This window comes from Pieris brassicae, chromosome 8, assembly GCF_905147105.1.
Source record: "Pieris brassicae chromosome 8, ilPieBrab1.1, whole genome shotgun sequence".
Taxonomy (NCBI): domain Eukaryota; kingdom Metazoa; phylum Arthropoda; class Insecta; order Lepidoptera; family Pieridae; genus Pieris; species Pieris brassicae.
The window spans coordinates 13,187,961-13,203,552 of NC_059672.1; the positions used below are offsets into that span (position 1 = coordinate 13,187,961).

At 32.6% G+C, this 15,592-nt stretch overlaps 2 protein-coding genes across 3 annotated transcripts; one reads left to right on the forward strand and one right to left on the reverse strand.

The window, feature by feature from the left end:
- Positions 1–914: 914 nt before the first annotated feature.
- On the forward strand, positions 915–6,446 carry LOC123713763 (poxin-like). Of its 2 annotated transcripts, none has more exons than XM_045667593.1 (5): positions 915–1,001; positions 4,066–4,223; positions 4,508–4,621; positions 4,878–5,069; positions 5,809–6,446. In XM_045667593.1, exons 2-5 carry the CDS (start codon positions 4,080–4,082, stop codon positions 6,076–6,078), a joined length of 720 nt encoding a protein of 239 aa, XP_045523549.1. In that variant the 5' UTR covers positions 915–1,001; positions 4,066–4,079; the 3' UTR covers positions 6,079–6,446. The 2 variants fall into 2 exon arrangements, with proteins under 2 accessions (XP_045523549.1, XP_045523548.1); XM_045667592.1 differs by lacking the exon at positions 915–1,001 and adding an exon at positions 2,483–2,594 and having other exon boundaries at positions 5,809–6,445.
- A 138-nt stretch (positions 6,447–6,584) lies between these two features.
- On the reverse strand, positions 6,585–13,208 carry LOC123713514 (peroxisome assembly protein 12). The gene is made up of 7 exons (XM_045667221.1): positions 12,980–13,208; positions 12,728–12,833; positions 11,967–12,169; positions 11,418–11,647; positions 10,479–10,623; positions 9,556–9,641; positions 6,585–7,503 (listed from the first exon to the last, which is right to left on the reverse strand). Exons 1-7 carry the CDS (start codon positions 13,097–13,099, stop codon positions 7,389–7,391), a joined length of 1,005 nt encoding a protein of 334 aa, XP_045523177.1. The 5' UTR covers positions 13,100–13,208; the 3' UTR covers positions 6,585–7,388.
- Between the last annotated feature and the right edge of the window lie 2,384 nt (positions 13,209–15,592).

Here is a 15,592-nt window from a genome sequence, read left to right on the forward strand (position 1 = left end):
CCAGATTGTTACTCTATAATCTCATTAAATCGTAAATCAAACAATGGTTAGTGCTTTAGACAGCTTCACTAGCTCACTTCGCGAGTCTGCTGGGTACCACAGCACCGGACCACTGGAGTGACACCCCAGACATCTGCTGTGCGCAGCGAGTACGAGCCAATGTCTCCTCGCACTACAGCCTCCACCAAGAGTTATAGACACGACTTAGCACCGCCCAGTATCTAATACACCATCAGAAGGGGGCATACGCCCCGAGCGGGAAAAAAGCTCCCACCCCCAGGGAGTGTGCAGCATAAACTCAGTTCCGTTAGTGCTGTAGACAGTGTAGTCTGTAAACATAAATCTATAAATATCTATGTATAAAATAGACATTTAGTAGTCTGTGCAGTGATGCCAACTCATACAAAATGTTAATGCCCTCTAAATATCGATTAAAACATCTAAAGTCTTTGTCACTTCGGTAATTTCAAATATGCATTATATATACAGTAAAGTAGGATAAAATAGTTGTTATTTCGAACTTTTAGTAATATTGTTAGCTTTTTGATATTTCAGCTATAGTCACGCTTGGAGTTTATATTATTTGCTTAGTTGGTTGGGTTTGATGCTTAACATAAATTGAATGAAATAGTCCGTTTTTAGAAAAAATCTTGATAAGGTATCTTCTAAAAAGGGCCCCTGAAGTGCCCCTAAATTAAGGGAGGAAAACCCTCAAGTTGACATCACTGCGAGATACCTTTGCCCTTGTGACATTCAATGTTCCATCCCACAGATTTCAATATGCACTATCTGTGATAGCGACATAGTTATTTTAAATTCATAGAGCTATATATAATAAACTTTTTGTAGTCTGTCTATCTATATTAAACAACGCAACAAAGGGGAATTCCCCTTTAGTATTTTACACAACGTAATAAGAGAGCCTCTGTGCCAACTTTCAGTCATAATATATATATATATTATATAATCATTTAAGTGCACAAGAAAATAAAGTGGTGAAGGTAATATTAAAAATGAACATTATTATAAAAACAGTACGATTAACCTTTTACACATAATAATAATTATAAGTTTATCAGATTTCGTTTCAACACACGAATGCGAAGATTGTCAGAGTTTAGGCGTATTTATAAAGAACATTCTCTAGTTCATCGTTTCTCAACCCAAAGCCCAAAGCCAAATTAGTAAAACAGTCTTGCGACCCCGTCACTGTAAAATTATAATAATATGTGTATAGCGCGCTATTTCAAACAAATCTTTTGGTCGTAGGTATAAGTAGTTGGTATTACTTTTTTTTCAACAGATGCGTTTAAATCAATTCCACACACAACAACAACGACAACTTTTACGAGAGACGTTGCCGTTTTGTGTTACGCTATTGTGTGAAGAATAAGGATATATTATATGCCTTGTTCTACTTAATTTTTGACAGTCTCACAGCTCACTAGTCGATTTGTCGCTGTGACCGAAATTGGTTAGTGGGTTACGTTATTTGTCCATGCGCAAGTGCCTATACCTTATGCGCGCGTATTAGTCTTAACTCTTACGAATATAGAAGTTGTGATTTGTAAAAATGCAATATGAATGAATAAGTGATGTGATAATAGTGGTATTAGCTTAAGAACTTTAGGGTAGAAACACCAGTTAACTATAGGTACAAATAAATGTAAATTATTATTTGCTAACAGCAAATAGAATTTTCTTAGATGTCACTAATAGTTAACCGTTTAAGTGAGGAGCCGCAAAAAAAGTACTTTATTTTATTTTATTCTAAAAACATCAATCAATCAATCATTAATATTATCATCATTACGTTTTTTTTAGTACTCGTACGCCAAAATATAATAATTTCCATACACAAAATAATAGTCGTACATGCAACATAAAGTAGATCTACCCATTTGTTTAATAGGTTTGTTTAATAATATTATAAAAATATTTGAACAATGCACAAATTTCTTTGATGTCACCGACAGCTCTACTTCATAGCACGTCACGACAGTAGGTATGGTTTTTTTTACTTTTTAAATTCAGTTTAATAAAGTGAGTTAACCAAATTTAATTAAACGTGAACCTATCGAATTTCTTACCAAGACATTTATCATAGGATACACGGCACAGAATAGATATAGTTGCGATTTATTGAAATATTTATATACAACACTTTTGGACATTTAATTAATTTAATCCTACTGAACTAGGCGCTGCGTTGCCGTTTTCCACCGATATCTAGTATGAATTAATACCTTGCAAATTCAGGTGTTAAATTTATTGACTCATTTTACCTTAATTAGTTTGTATCGAAAAATGGGTTTCTTAATTATTAACATTTTACTTGTACTTTTATGTTAATATGCATATTGGCATTGATATCCTTTAAATAGAAAAAGAAAAGCCATTACCTTTAAAAACGTTATAAAATTATGAATCATTTAGACTTACTGGTGACTCATATTCGTGTGTGATAAAACATCAGCAATCATGGTTTTAAGTATAGTTTTGTTTGTTCATATCAAGTCAGCTGACGTCTCTGAATATTTTAATTTCTTATCAGACATTATAGAGCTATTGTGTACGCGAGGTGTGCATTATATGTAAGTTGTTATTGAAAATAATTATTTTACAGTACACAATTTGTCTATTTAATAGTAATACAGGTAATAAGTTATTTATCATGAAGACGACAAGATTAATAAAAACCGGAAAGCTATAAGCCGGAAAGTAGACTATAAATTAATTCTATAGATTTTTAGACTCATTACTACTTTTAGATGATATTTTTATTGATTGTATCCTACTTGTTTTATTATAACGTGACCATTTATTCATTCAAAAATCTAAATAAAAAAGTTTATTTAGTTGTTGAACAATATAATGTAATAAATATTACACCATGTTGCTATTTGAGTCTTATCCCGCATAAGACTCAAATAGCGAATCATTTTATAGCTATCAAATATTAGTTAGAACCCACAAGTTTTTCTGCGTTTAGACGAAGAGATTATCTTGATATTTCATAACGTCCCAATATTTAGAAAAAATCTAAATCGGCTTGATTTCATATGATTGTTTATTCGCCGATATCTCTATCCGTATGTATACCTATTGTTATTGAATTTAAAACTATAATTATCAATGTTCGTCGTAAATTCGGATTACCATTGCATCGATTATTATCGGCCATCGTATTTTGATAAGTCTTATAAGAAATATATTTTTAAACATTAAACATTTCTAAATTAACATCTGAGAGATTGATTTATGTCTCCTAATTTGCTAATTATGAAAGATTGTCAATCGTTGCAACAGGTTTTAATCAACTAATTTGTCTCGGATAACACAGAATGAAGTAACTAAGTTAAGGACCAATCTGGTCCCGTAAAATTAGCCATTAATGTTCTACGTCGTACAGCGTAACGTTAGCTATGTATTTATCGATTTATGTATAAAATTTTATTATACGAATATTTTATTTACGAAAACTGATTTATCCCAAAATCCTAATGCTTTTATAATTTATATTATACATAAAAGTAAATATTTGATTATACCCTGTAATAATTATCAGCCTGTATAAGTTCAAAAAGTTTCGATGTTCTGTCCCCACTAGATGCGTTTGGTGACTTACATTTCTTTCAAATAACTATATTATAAATTTAGTACCTCTGAACCTATCTATATTTGACGATGGTGTCTCCAATTTCACTTATTTTTAGTCCTGAAAGAGGCGCGCGATTCGTGTAATGACATATTAAGTGAATAAAAAGTATGCGAGTACTACATATTCAGGATTAAATTAAATCTATGTCATAAAGTACACAACCTTCGATGGAGTGGTCTCCTCCAAATTCTTCTACATGTTTCTTGCTTCCCACAGCTATCCCCTTTATTCCATATTCCCAGATTTCTGGTGGGCGTCCTCTCCTTATTCTTCCCACTGGGCCATTCCAAGTAAGGGATTTTTGAGGCATCTGCCATTACTAACGCGGGCACATTTCCATATAAACTGTATTGAATGTGTTACGACTACTGTTACGTAAGTACTATTATATTTTTTTTATGTAGATAAAAGCGACGAAATGGCTCAGCGTACGGTCTTGAATGAGCAGTATAAGGGATTGGTGGAGCGAATGTCAGTTCCGGTTGAGCTTCATGACAGAGAGGGACGTCGCTATGCTACATGTGCTTCGTTAGTCCCCATACATTGCTGCACGGCGGAACAGGTAACTTCTTGAAGCTGTTTAATTTATCATTTTGAGTGTACTAACCCGTTCAGGCACTACTACACTCAATTAGTTTATTGAAAATGGCAATCGATTATACTACTTATGTTAAAAAGTTAATAGACAGATTAAGGCTAAAACTGACTTTAAGACGAAGGCTTTATTTTTACAGCATATAAAGTAACAACTCTTAAACATACAGTTTTACTAGGTTTTCTACATTTTAGAAATTTGTATCTGGTGGGAATACTTTGCGACTTCAGTATGATTAAACCCTATTTCAGAAGGCACAACTCTCGGTGTCAACCCACCACTACTGCGACGTGTTTACGGAACAAATTTTGGCACATTTAGCTGAGCTAGCCTACGTCCGGCTGGATGCGGACACTGCTGAGAAGGTGAGTTTCCACGATAGTTAATTCGAAATTCGAATTCCCACTAGCGTGTTAGTTGTTAACTTGTTACTACTCATAGTTGTTCTACGTAATGTATAGTTTTTGACATTATTCGATATAAGTGTACACAATTAGAAATCCTTTATCTTTATAATATCGAAATTTATATATATTTAAATATGTATTTTAGACATCGATATGTGTACTTAATATACGACAATCAACAGAATATAATTTAACTATTAAATTTACTTTCTAGGTATTTTTGAATCGTACCAAGCGTATACTTCTTGTATCGAGCGACGGTAAACTGGCCCAATGGCGATGTGCTCCGACTTTTGAGTCTGCGAATAATTATATCGCAGGTGCACCTATTGTCAATAAAGATGGAAGCATCGTTTCCATAGTGACCGCCAAGCGCGGGAACCACTATGCTGTATCCAATGCGGAGGTAGAGATTTTAACCGTTTTTAAAGTTTAAGAATTTAATTTGACGTAATAATTAATAATGCAACGACTACGAATAATTTTAAAAGGCAATAAATAATTATTCTTTTTTACTAAGATGTTGTATATTTGAAATTAACTCATAATTTGTATATTCACACCGGTCGAAAATAATCTTTTCGAGGCCACGTATATATGGCATTAATGAAAAATGCTTTTGGGCAAGTTTTGGGAATTCGGGAATACTAATATACGTATTCGTTTCATCACTAGTAATTTTTTCAGAGGAATATTTAAAAACATTTAAAAAAAGATAAACTCAGACTTGTTGATTAAGATATAGATATAGATACTTCTACATTATAATATTACAGTAAAAATCTGTTATAGCGACATCGAAGGGCCTACTCATATTTGGTCGTAAAAACCGATAGTCGTAACAGCTGATGACGTTGTTACAATACTATATACTAAGTTCCTAATACAATAGAATTCAGCCCTTTGATTTTGGTCAATATAACCGGTATGTTGTTCTAATGTATGTCGTCGTAAACGGTTTTGACTGTAATAGTTACATTATTTCGTAAATATCAATAAATTCACCACAGATTAATACGGAAGCTAAAAGTCTTACTTTCCTACCCTTCCTTACATTAGTATTATATCCCTAAATTTATTATTAACCTACCATTACGCAATAGAGGACTCTGTGTACGACAGTGTATTAAATCAACTATTTACAGGGCGAGGGTGGGTACTTCGACACGTCCAGACCGTGGGAGATCATCGATACTGGTGACGCTAAATTCGTGTACGCGGACAAAGCTTTCTCCACCCGTGAGGAATTACGGGAATATATTAATTCCCTTCCCCCCGCGTCACTCTCTACACCCCCACGACCGCTTTTAATTCACGGTAACAGGCCCCGAGTGGCTCTAGTTGCAGAAAATGGAAGGCAACTCGTTCATATTTATCTATCTGGAGTACTAGCTGATGATGTTCAGTACTTATAAATTCTTACCAATCTGTAGTATCATTTTAAATTATAAAGGGTTGAGCTTCTTTAGAAATTCTTTATTTTGTTAATTGTTTACATCACCAGAATGTAGACGAAATGAAAAATATACGATCGCAGTTATCGTAAATTTTATAATTTGTATAAGCAATATATTATAATAAACATATCATGATTAATAGAGAAATTTGTCACTCAGTTTGTTCGCTTATAACATACGTGACAAAGATTATCTTACACCTCAAGCTTGACGTATAAATGGCTCGTAATTTAATAATTATGTACACGCGTTAGAAGTTACACTTCTTTGGCGTAACAAGATAAAAAAAAACAAAAATTTTATCTTTCGCCTATATATATTTTAGAAATGTATTTCAATAAAATTGTTTTTATAAAACTCAATTCAATAACCTTTACTCATAATAATTTGTAATAAGAAATATATTCAATACATAATATTCTTATAATCTAATGTATAGATTATTTGAAATAAAAATACACTTAAAAGATTGTATAATTTATTTACCACAGCCCCTATATATGAACCACATCAAGTGCATAGTCAACAAGTAATATATTCTCAATAATAAAAAAATTTTGTACCACAATACTAAAATTCTGTTTTTTTAACCTACATATATAATACATTGCATACATAATAAATTGTATTCTTATTAGAATACAGACTCATCCTTAATCTTGAAGTCAATTTAATGTCAGTTTCTTACCTCTTAAACAATTTAAATAATCTATTCAGCTTTGAATTACATGATTTGTATAGCAGGCTAATTTGTATTGACTGCATGTTTTTGTATCAATATTTTCCCAATAGCTTGGCTATAATGTACCTTCGAAGTGGTCACTATCTCAATTTTTTGTGTTGCGTGAACAACATTATCATTTGTAAATTTGTTTGACTTGCAGGTGGAGAAAAAACTACGTAGAGTATATATCCCCACAGACCACAGCACTACTATAAACACTGTTTTAATAAAATTGAATATTGGTGACAAACGGTTTTTAAATTTGGAATACGATATTATGGGAAGCCAATGGGCATGTGTTCCGCTATATTACCAAATACAAAAGCAATTCCATTTCGTTGTTTACGTTCAGGCCGAAAATAGTTTAAAAAAAATCATAAACAATTAAATCATATTATCTATGTACCATATTTAAATACAAATCTTACGCTTACGCTTAGAATTATTTCCTAATGTTTGGTCAAAAATTAAAATAAAATATTAATTTGTTATTTTATAATCGATTTTGGTAACAAAACTATATTTTACAAATTGGTAACAAAATTTAGGTATCTATATAAAGTCTCACTAGTGACCTCTCAGTAGCTGGAAGCATCGTTACTGGACACGTTTGGTTGGCGCGCAGATGTCGCGCGATACACGAATAGCAGAAAATGTACCTAGGAATTACATTAAAATGGATTAAAAAATTATGATATCAGCACAATTGTTTTTGTTTCTATTTTTAATAAAAAGCGTAGGTAACTCAATGGGAGGTTGATTCAATTCTGGTTGTTCAATAGAGATTTTTATATAAAAATGAAAGAATGAAAAAAGGAGATAAACCCTTTGTTGTTCGCTGTAAAGCCTTTGTTTCACAGAAAAAAAGTAATGATACATGATAATAAATTTAACGGCATTAAAAGCTTGACCATTAAATGAACTCAAAAAATATTAGTAAATTGACGCAGAATGACGTAAATAATAGGTACACAGACCATTAAAAAGTTAATATTATCGCTCAAGCAATTAATTACGAGATACTCCAGACCCGTGTCTATTAAACATTTTAAAATATATTTGTGTTTTATTGTCCTTTAGGTATATTTTATACACGAGGGGCTGCCAAAAAGTTCTCGGAATGAAGGGTAATGAAATTAATCATTAAACTATTTTTCCTTTTCAAAGTATTCTCTCTTAACCCTAATGCATTTATAAGATCTGTCAAATAACTTATTTATACCGTCGAAAAATAAGATTTGTCTTGGTCGTCAAGCTGTGATACTTTTGACATTCAACACCTTTTATCTTCATTCACCGTGACCACGCACGCTGTAAACGCGTAAACGTCGGAAAAATTTAAATTTATGTAAATAATTAAAAGTTTATAATAATACAAATAGTTTTAATCCGGTTAAAAAATTGTTTACTTGGAAAAGATTAGAGGATAGCAGGAGGTTTACTGCCAATTTTGTAAATAGATTAATTGTATTTTATTTTACGTTACTTTTAGTATATAATTTGGCCATGCATGGGCTGTAAATAAATAAATAAATCATCGTCGCAAAACTTTTTTGCACGCAGCTTTTTTCATTTTTGGAAACAAATAATAGTGGCTAGGGGCTAGGTCTTGTAGTGGGTGACTCAGTTCTTCAAAACCACATCGGTGAATGACAGCCATCGCAACAAGCTGTACCCCTTTGGTACATTGTCGTGCAAAAGGAGCACAGCTTTTGAAAGCTTTCCTCGGCTTTTTCTTTACTTGAACTAGTAAAGAAGCGTATTCTTCTGTAACGCAGACACCACATCCCTTATAATCGATCAAAAAAATTCCTTCTGTATCGCAAAAGATCGTCGCCACGACCTTTCCGGTCTTGTACTTATTAGGAGGGGGTGTAGCTTTTATGGCATTGCACTCTTGCTTTGACTCAGGTTCATAATGGTGAACCCAAGTTTCACCTGTGACAAGATGTTGATACAGAATGTCCCAAATGGTTGTTTCTGATACTCCAACTAATGCTGCAAACTGCTTTTGTTTAGGCGGACATCTTACAATACAAGTTTTTCAACGTTTTCGACTATTTCTGGCGTGGTAGCGTCAATAGGCCGTCCAGGTGTCGGGGGTCGTCTTCGAAGTAGTCCCTTCCTTGTTTGAAAAGGGCGTGCTATTTATAAATCATAGTTTTACTAGAAGCGGAGTCCCCATAAACCGATAACATCTCTTGTAACTTGTAACATCTCACAAGAATGTTTGAGGTTTCCTTGTTTGGTAAGGAACTTTATAACGGCTCGATGTTTTTTTTTCCATAGTGGCTAGTCTGTGCCTAATATAGTTGTTTACTCCTTGATAACTCAAAAGATAATGACCCGATTAGGCTGAAAATTAGTATATATGTCTCAGGAAAGTAGTTAAATCAGAGAGTTCATTGAATCTCTAGACAGTTAATTAAATGTCGATATTCAATCAATTTCAATTAGGAAATTCGTTAAACCTTTCGTTCACTCACTTGTCTGACGGAACTTTAGCGACTTGATTGATTATCGATTTTTTATTAACTGTCTAGAGATTCAATTAACTCTCTGATTTAACTACTTTACTGCGACATATATACTAACAATGAGTCACTCAATTAGCGCCTACCTGGATGAGTAAACTCACCTCCGCCAACCCCGCAAACTTTTTGAACGAATACATATATCTTTTTAGTAAAATTTTATGTTTGTAAACTGACCCTGATACTGGCAATACAGTAGGCACCTTCCAAGACTGTAGACAAACGGGACATTTATTCGTGTAACGCACTGCCTTTTCTTCACGCTGAAATAAGAAAACACAATTTTTAAACAGATTACCACGTTATTGACAAAAAAACATCCGTTTTATAGCACAGTTCAAAGACTACCCTACTTTTATTATTCTCTTTTTATCCCAGCATAGAAAAAGATTACACAAAGATTATCTACACCAAAATTACCTATAGGTACAGATCTTTGTAATGAAATACAGTTTAAACTCCATGTAATGTCGGTCGATTTAACGATGAAGTCCCTAAAGCGTCAAAATCAATTGGCTTTGGATGGTTTAGCTTGTCTTAAATGATTTACTCTACATAGCATTACACTCACTCTCAATAATGGCAACAATTGAGTAATAAATTATTTTTTAAGTTACCAAAATTAGTAAAAACTGCGCAGCTGTGTAGCCCGCAATAAAGTCCACTGTCGGCATCATGCATATGAATTTACTAAGAAATTAGTTTTTGTTTACAAATTCGGATTGCTTGCACGTGTAGACTGTTGTTGACCATGATTAATAAATAAGAGTCATGCATTATCTATACGTTTTTCTTCTCTCCATTTAACGAGAACTCTCTATAACGCTATAAAATGGACAGTCCCTACAGTGTTGTTATATAGAGTTTACACTGTAATTATGAAAAAACAATTTTAATGAATAAGATGGTGAATTTATAAAGTGTTCAAAATGTCACTTGGTTTAAATGATGTCTGTAATAAAGTTATTAACGTTAGTACAGACTATGTTCTTTCTCAAGTTCACTTTTCGAAACTTATACTGAAACTGTGATAGCGAATTCATACATTCACATGAAGTTGTTTCTGGCGGAATACAAATGTTCTATATAAATATACATACAGTCGGGGGAGGCGGTGAGGGAAGCGAATCCATAGTGAGTCCAGGTCGAGTCTCCCACCAGCGTAGGAATTGGACCAAGAAGGCCCCCCATTGAACTGCGCCTGCCATAGCGCCCCAAACCATTGGGAAAGTTATCATGGCCCTTCTAAATAATTAAAATACAAATAAACATACATCTTAAAGAGTCATCAATTAATTTACATTCCGTAGACAAATATATGTATTAAAATTACAATTTTTTAAACATAAATAATAATTATGTAAAACTATGTATTCAATGGGATATTTGCTTGTTTATAATTAACTTTTAGTTTGGTAAACTAAAAATTAAACATATATATTTTTTTACAAATAATGTTATTTTATTTATTTCTACCATAATGAGAACACTATGTAATCTGTAATAATATTTAAGGAACTTTATGTCTCATTTCAAAAATGTATTTTATTTACATGAGAGACTTAATATTATGTATATACGAGGGAGATACACGTCCCAATTTTAGTCTACTAGGTTCTCTTTGACATGTATCTTTAATGCCCTTTTGAATTTGTTAAACGCGCTAATATTGCGAATTTTGGATGGTAATTGATTAAATAATTGCACACCCTTATACCTAATAAACTTCTTCAAATAATTTGTACGCGGCTTCGGCAAGATAAGCAAACTCGCTCGACGAGTATTGCGTGTAGTTGTTTGATTTTTTTTTAGATAAGCTACTTTGCACTTATATATTTTTTATTAAAATTAATATACAGGTGTTATAGAAATATAGCTGTTTAATAGTCATAATATAATAGAATAATGGATGTTATGTGTTTATTTAATAATACGGGGAACTTTCAAATATACTATATATAGGGAATATACTTTCAAGTTTGTCATACAGTCTGATGATTTAATTAAAACACATTCTAAATTTGTATGCTCTCCCTCACCCAATATTTCCTTTAAATAAGTTTCTAGCGAGATCACTCCAGGTATTTTCTTCAGGTTCTGGTGGTGGGGCATTTGTTAGCGTAAGACCCAACAGAAGTAATGGTGGTGAGGGGCAGCGAGAAGATCCTGTGAGGTATCGAGCAAGGATTATTAGTTTTACTGCCTCGGTGACTAGATGAGTTATGGAGTATAGGTGGACTGCTGCTTTGCGGGCCTTGTCTGAGTTACTCTGAAAATAATTTGCTACTTAACAAAAGATATTTAGTTATAATTAAAATTAAAGTTATTATTAACTATTAAGGTTAATAAAATGTATATGGATAACTTCTAAATTACTACTAATAAATAGAAACCACTACATTATGTAGCACTAATGGAGTTACAAAAACAAATGTGTAATTTTTTAATGTTATAATTGACAAACATATGGATCACCTATTTATACTGCAAATCAATAAAGTATTGAAATTTAATAATGAGAGATATATAATTTACTATAATAAAAAACAACTTAATTAAAATATAATATGAAGTAAAAATTTAAGAACCTTGCCCAATCTTCCATCTTCATTATCTTCTCTCCACTGGTTTACCATCTTCTCCACTTTGTCTCTAAAGTAAGGAAGAAGTACAAGTAATGCCAATGAGCCCTTTTCCAGTGGAACAGGTAATCGGTGACCAGTACTGAACTCATTGCTGCTTGATAATGGGACTCTCATTAAACCATAGAAACATTCAGAGAATGATGCAGCTGAAACATTTTCATTTCATGTAAAAAATTTATAAGGAAAAATACACTACTTTTATTATTCCTCCCAAAGATGACCATATTTAAAAATTCTGTGATGGATAGGGGGACAGATTTGTAATAAATATTAACATAAGCTATATACATTTTTAGGTATCTTTGAAACTCAAACACATTGTCACAAATGTGCTCGACTCATAAAAATGAAGAACCACGAATTTTTAAATACTGCTCATAACAGAAAAAGTAAATAAATATGTATTAAGTAAAAAAAAAGTGCATTCATTAAAATGACATAAATAAACAAATTTAGCATGATGTATAGACCCGAGCAGTTACACAAGTTTGGTTCTGACAGAATGTTGAGGTATTTGCTACTGCGGCTAATAAATGGAATACCCAGTCAGTTATTAGATAGTCAAACTATCTAACTAAATTCCAAAGATTTTATTCCATTTTTCGGTAAAATAAAGTACAAGGTACATTAATTTAAATATGTTCCAATTGTAAAAAAGCTAGCATTAAAGGTAAAAAAATAATATTGACATAAAAAGAAATTACCATAATGTTTCAGATAATGGTACTGTAGACAGCAGTCAATTAACAAATACAGTTCATCATACCATCTCTCACTCCACTTATTCTTTGGGTACACTGATGCTAAGTACTGAAATTAACATAATTTTTAATATGTATGAGTATATTACTGAAAGTGTATTGTACTTTAGTGTCGATATACGATGTAATAGTTATTGGGCATTATACAATTTCATAAAAAGGTTGGACCGTGAGTTTTGAGCTTCAGATGCGTACCTCCACAAATTTCCTTAAAGCTGGCTTGACGGTAGCACCCAGAGCTTCCTGAGCTGTAACTTGAAAAACTGACGGCGTGCCTTGAAGCGTTCGTGTTAGATGAGCCGCATAAACCGCCATGTCTTTAAAATAATATTGTTTTTAATAGGTCCTTATATATATTTGTGTCATAATTTTCAGAGTTCTTTCGTGTTTATTATTCGTTATCACTTATCAATCACCACAGATTAGGAATCTCTAATCAGTATAACATGAGTAACGATAAATGAATATAGATTATAATAGTTATTAGGTGGGTACTGGACAAAGGTAATTTGCGGCAAGCGTAAGCGTAACATCAAACCGATTCGATATAAATATGATCATATTTTAATTAAGCATGAGCATATATATCATTCTCATACAATTTTTGAATTTCATAGGTTACCTTATGATTGTCGCGCGGTTGTGTCGTTTTCCATATAATTATGGTCATCACTGTCCTTTGTCTAGCTTGTGTTTTTCAGTTAACAATAATAATATAGAGAGAGAGAAATAGGCGGGCGACAAACTTTTGAAAATTAAATTACTTTGATATTACAGGATCAGTTAAGCTGTATAAAGTGTATATAATAGCAGTTATTGTTGTTTATTTATTTTCTTAGTTTGTTTTCTTCCCCTGGTAAGTCATTTCATTGTATTCTTTGTAAATAGGATTAGGCGTTCATGTTGGAGCCCGAAGACCCTGGAGCGACATCCCTCCAGGTGTCTCATGTAGTCACAATCGATGCGTCGGGAATGGAAACGGAAGGTTCAATTATAGATACGGACTGTTCAGCAAGCACGAAATAACTTTTTACCTTACTTTTTAACCAAAAAGGAATCTCAGGTAGAAACCAAAAGAAGAGAAGGAATCACAGACATACGAGTATATCAGAATCCCAACTTTCCCCTAATAATTTAAAGGATAGTGTTATTTCTAAAGTGCTGGAGCCTGATGATAAAAACACTGTAATCCACCATGATGAGGCTGCTCAATGTAACAATATTTCAAGTAACCCTGATGCTACTACGTTGCCTTACCAGCCGTCAGACCCTGCGCCTTATGTCGTCCATGTTCAAAAAATCTTACAAACAAATCAAACCAGATCCATTCACCCAGTACAATTTGGATTTTCCTTAAACAAAGTTTTATAAAAAGCATTGTAAAAGGAAGCATCAAAAAAATTGGAAAGAAATACAAAGCATTTATTCCAGCCTTCACTATCACTCGCATGGGAATCGTGAGATGTGTTCCATGTGACTGGGACGAGAAAGACATTATGGAAAATATTAAATAGCGGTCAATGACGGAGATCTGGTACCGTACAAAAACTTTTCTTGTGATATGGCTTTCCTTCTTAAATCTCAGTTAGGGTCGATATTACAGCACGATTCAGGTGGATATACCTCCTAAACCGTGGTTTTCAAATATGACGCTTGGTAAAGCTATCACTTCTACCCTTATTCGTACGAGGCAGGCATTCCCTTGCATTTGGCAAGGCTTAACCTTTTACCTACTGATATGTCACTGTGGTAATGACGTTGGGGATTTTAATCATATATTTTTTGCCTGTCCTCGACATGATCGTTCCGCTTTTATTTCTTCGCTTTTGTCCATTAAAATTCCTTTTCCTACTTCGATTTCTGTCCTTCTATCTAATATAAATATTGATGTATATAGAATTTTAGCTAGTTTCCTTTTTCATAACAATATAAATTATAATCATTTATGTATTTATTATATACTAAATTTCTCTGATCCTTTTCCAAATTTCGATCCAAATTCCACACTTCCTAACTTTTTTGGCATGGCAAGAAAGGAAAACAAAAAAAAATAAGTTTGACAATCATTTATCAAAACAAGAACAATATTATGATATTTTTGAGGAGCATTTTATTTTACAAGTGATTTTCATAGTTTGTTTCGTTGACACACTTATTGATGTTAAAATGAGTAGGAAAGTTATTGAGAGTCGTGCTCGTGAAATTATCATTAAAGTAGACAACTATTTCGTCAGAGAGAAGGAAGAAACTGAGGGATTAATTCAAACTGTATCACGCTGTGTGAAAAATACACTGGATAACAGCGAAGACGTAAATATTTCAAAACAAATAGTAACAGAAATTTTGAAACATTTAAAAAATACGACAAGGGTTACAGAGCGTGTGTTAAGCGCTACAGGAATTGCAAAAAATACAGTAACAAAATTAAGACGCGAAAAAGAAGTAGCTTTAGCAAGTGCTACTAAAATTAGGACACCAATAAAAAAGAGAAGGGGTAAAAAAGGATTTTTAGATGCATGTGCAATATTAGAATTGAGAAATATTATAAAGATAATAGAAGAAAGGAAAGAAATACCTACTATGCGAAAAATTATGGCTGCTGCACAAGAAGATTTAAATTACAAAGGAGGTGAGACAACATTACGAAAAATAATAAAAAATGAATTAGGGTATACATTCAAAAATCGTCACCAAATCAGTTTTGAATCTGATCATAATATTGATGAAGTCTACAGTGATGTTGAAGGTTTAGATTAAATAGCTACTTCATATTTCAATTTCTTAAGTCATATCTTCTATTTTATTTAA